General features: G+C 52.2%; 1 protein-coding gene across 1 annotated transcript; it reads left to right on the top strand.

Annotated features, from left to right (window-relative positions):
• Positions 1-1,113: 1,113 nt before the first annotated feature.
• LOC122212767 (myosin light chain 4-like) lies at positions 1,114-3,931 on the top strand (the record flags this gene model as incomplete). Its single annotated transcript, XM_042926720.1, has 3 exons — positions 1,114-1,336; positions 2,577-2,750; positions 3,888-3,931. Coding segments are annotated over 3 exons (441 nt in total), but the record flags the coding sequence as incomplete, so codon positions are not given.
• Between the last annotated feature and the right edge of the window lie 376 nt (positions 3,932-4,307).

A 4,307-nucleotide genomic window follows, 5' to 3' on the forward strand; every position in this document is an offset into this window, starting at 1 on the left:
TTTCTATCTTTTTAAATTACTTACAAAGCCCAATAAAGACTTGCAAGTAAACATCTTGGGGGAACTTGCTTTGATGTGCAGAATGATTTGTAAATAATCCATAAGCACCTCTAAGGAAAAAGTGGTTTCTAACGTATATGGTGAGGGTTTAAAGCACTTTCTTCCTAAGTGGTTCACGCATTCTTTGGTTTACGTTGTTAATCTATCTGCTTAGTAAATCATTTCTCTTTGCCATTCCCAGTCCAGATTATCCCCAGTAATGAACTGGTTGAATCCAAATTAATGAGGAATTAAGGTTCTTTGCAAAAGGCCCAGGAGTGCCTTAATTCGGCCCTGCCTCTTTGATACCTAACCTGGTACCTTCAGGAATCGAGTCCTAGCTCTGAGCTGGCTCCAGAACTAGGGAATACAATAATAGCCACCATTTGTTAATTCCTTTAAAATACACTAGACAGCATGCTTGGTGCACTTGGTAATCCGCACAGCAACCCACTCAGGTGGACATTGTATCCCTGCTTAGAGCTAAAAAAAAAAAAAAAAAAAAGAGGGCCGATTAAGGCTAGTAGTTTGCTCAAGGCCACATGCAGGTCAGTGGTAGAGCTGGAGTGGTCTGATGGTCTCTACCAGGTCAGCTTGTCTGGCCTGGAAAAGGCAGTACTGATAGTAGCCAGCTTTTGAACAGGTCTTATCACTTTGCAAAGTGCCTCCACACGCTGCCACCTCCTTTGACCCTCACAGTGGAGCCTTACTCCCTGTGTTTGCACAAGGAAACAGTCTTAGCTGGGCTTATTCTAAGCTACTCAGCAGAGCCAAGATGAGAACCCAGGAATCTTGACTTCTGAGCTAGTGCTGTTTTCATTTCCCTGACATTTTCCACAGGCAGGCACCTCCCCTACAGCAGGGAAGGGTGGATGGATGGGAGCCATGGAGTAGGGGAGACATTGAGGTTATATGACCATGACTGATAGATCCCAGGCCCAGTGCTGGAGCAGGTCATGTAGTCTCCAGGATGCCCCTTTGATTGTCAGAAGATGGTGTGGGGTGGCTTCCAAGGAGGGGTTGGAACGATGGCCGAAGGGAAATACTGAAATGTTTTATCAATCACATTGACCTGCTCTTCAGCATGGGTGGGTGGAGGCTGATCAGCCTTGGCCCAGGGGCCTGCAGTCGGCTCTTCTCTCTGCAGAGTTCAAAGAGGCTTTCTCGTTGTTTGACCGGACGCCAACTGGGGAGATGAAGATTACCTACGGGCAGTGTGGGGACGTGCTGCGGGCCCTGGGCCAGAACCCCACCAACGCCGAGGTGCTGCGTGTCCTGGGCAAGCCTAAGCCTGAAGGTCAGTGTGGGCCTTGTAGCTCACGTCCTGGTGTCTGTCCCGCTGGCCCCTGGGGCTCTTTCTCCTCTCCCACTTTAACCCTTCAAGACCAGCCCCCCTCCCCAGGTTAGGAGCTGTTCTTGTTTTCCCTGTGAGGTCGGAGCTCCTGGAGAGCAGGAGTGACATTCTGTTGCTTCAGTGTCTTCCTCTGATGCCCCAGGGTGCAGGGAGGTGAGGCGGGGATCTGACCACGAACCACTTGCCCGTACCCCTGCACCCAGTTGCTCTTAGTTGAGGTGTCACCACCCTGAAATGTCCTGTGACCACTTGTTTCCAATGAGGGTCAGAGAACTAAAGATTGCAAATTACTTGTTTGATAGAAGTTGGAGCAGACTTGAGATGAGCTCTGTAATGATGCCTCTTTCGCTCATTTGCATTCAGTAGGTTTTGGGGGATGAGTTTCAAAAGTGATATAAGGGAATGTGTCCCATTTGTGAATATCACTTGTCATGTATGGGTAGTAAGGTTAACAGCTGCTCCAACACACACGTCCTTCTGAGAGGTGTAGGTACTAAGCGGGGCAGGCAGACCTGGGCAGAGCCCCCAGCCGGGCGGGGGGCTGGGATGCATCTCTAGAGGCTTCCTGGGCTCCATCTGGATCCTTCCCCTCCTCCTCTTGCTGGTGAAGACAACAGTGTGGGGTGAAGGATGTGGGCAGGAAAGGGTCAGAGGACCAGCAGGCCTGCTTAGAGGTTAAAAGATGCTTGGAATTTCCATTTTTGGAGGTTCCTGTGTTGTTATAACAGAAAGAATTGCCAACATTTGCGGTATTTAAAAATTAAAGCTTTTAACACATGTCAACATGGGAAAAGTGGGTTAGTTACAAAAGGATTGCAAATTTATAAAAATTATTGATTCAGAGTTGTCCCAGGCAATGCGGTCTAGTAATGAGACCCAAAGGGAGAATTTTGCAAAATTCTCTTTTTTTGCAATCCTATTGGTTTACCTCTGTGACATGCCTGTCACATGTCACAAGTCTACCTTGTGAATGTGAGGCCTGGTTCTGTGACCTGTTGGGCCCCCTCAGATCCTGCTGCGGCCACCCTCAGCTCCCCTGCCTAGCTGGCCACCCGGAACTGAGAGGTCTGGCTGGGAGTCATGGCGGCTTTCCCCTTCTACCCCGGTCCTGACCTGGCAGAGCTGGGACCAGGCCCCCTGCCGACCCTCTGCTCCCATCACATTGTTTCCTTCCTGCCTACAGAGATGAATGCCAAGATGCTGGACTTTGAGACGTTCCTGCCCATCCTGCAGCACATCTCCCGCAACAAGGAGCAGGGCACCTACGAGGATTTTGTGGAGGGGCTGCGCGTTTTCGACAAGGAGAGCAATGGCACCGTCATGGGTGCTGAGCTTCGCCATGTCCTTGCCACCCTGGGTATGCAGGCCGGTGGTGCCCGAGTGGGAGGAATGGAGGGTCGGAAGTGCCCGGGTGGCATATGTTGGGGGCGTCCAAGGGCCCTTGCGTCCTTAGGGTCACATCCTGATTCAGGCCCTGTCTCCCCAGGCCCAAGGTTGTTCCAACCTTCCCCAACTGGGTTTGCTCAGCTGGCTTGGGAGGAGAGGAGAGCAGGTTGGGAGAGCAGACAGGGATGAGGCCTGAGACGTGGGACCCAGGGCCCCGTCCTTGTCTTTGCTTCAGTCACCGAGGCCCTGGTCTGCTTGCCCAGTGCTGGCTGTAGGGCAAAGGGAGAGGCCTCAGGGAGTAGGAGGGACCTAAGACCCTTGGCTCCCCTTCCAAAGCTTGGGTGTCCACCTCACAGACCTGGGGAGCCTTGGGCCTTGTGATCCAAGGGAGTGCAAGGGTTTTGCCTGTCCCTCCTTGGCAATCTGTAACTCAGAGGGTCTACTTCTCCAGACCCAAGGAGAGAAGATTGACGAAGGCTGAAGTGGAACAGCTGTTGGCTGTGGGCAATGAGGAGTGCCAATGGGCGGCATCAATTTTGAAGGTGTATCGGGTCATGCCTCACTCCCTCGGACACCCAGGCATGGTCGGGCACTGTTTGGTATGGGCGGATCTGCAGAATTGGACGGACAACAGATCCAGGGCCTGGAGGCTGTGTGTACCAGATGGGCAATGGTCAGCTCTCGGTGGATGTTCTTTTCCCTCCTTGCAGTGAACAGCATAGTATAATGGAAAGGGGACAGGGTTTGGAGATAGATCTGTGATAGACTGGCCGTGTTGTGACATGGATCAAGTCACTTACCTTCCCTGAGCCTCAGTTCTTTTCTCATTGAACATGGGGTGGTGCTGGTACCTTTCTCAAGGTTGCAGGGATTAGCAGAGAAAACGTAGCTCATTTTGTCCATGTCTGAGTGTCAGGGCGAAGACACAGGGCAGAGGTTCCGGTCTCTTCTTCCAGCTGCTCCCCTTCAACCCCAAATAAGAGAAAGAGTCACAGTCTGGAGAAAGGGTGGTGGGGAGGTTGGAAGTCTGGCGGTATATGGGAGGGGAAGAGGTCCTTAGGGGCTGGGAGGTGCCAAGTGTGTGACTGATTTCTGTTTTCTTTTCCAGCCTTTGTCAAAACACATAATGTCTGGGTGAAGCAGACCGTCTAGGGTGGAGTGCGGCCTCCTACTCCTCCTGGTCCCTTCTGGGGGTGTTCCGGGGCCTCCAAAACACCACCACATGCCCTAGAGCTTTTCTGTCCTTAATCTTACCCAGATTAGGGGGTAGCGGGAAAACTGGAGGGGGGTAACCGGAGGGGGTCCTGATGGGAGAGCAGCTTTGTCTGTCTTCCTATGCTCTCTGTGCTCCTCTGCCTCCTGCCCTTGCTCCCTTCCAGCCTGGCCATGCGCTCTCCCTGGTCTTTTGCACCCTATCTCTCACCCCAATCAGTCATACTTTATGGCCTCTCTTAGAGGCTCTCAAGGCAGGACCATTTCCTTAGGCCTGGTGTCTCCTGTGCAGGCTCCTGCCGTGAAAATCCAGGTC

Source organism: Panthera leo (genome assembly GCF_018350215.1).
Source record: "Panthera leo isolate Ple1 chromosome E1 unlocalized genomic scaffold, P.leo_Ple1_pat1.1 chrE1_random_Un_scaffold_49, whole genome shotgun sequence".
NCBI lineage: Eukaryota > Metazoa > Chordata > Mammalia > Carnivora > Felidae > Panthera > Panthera leo.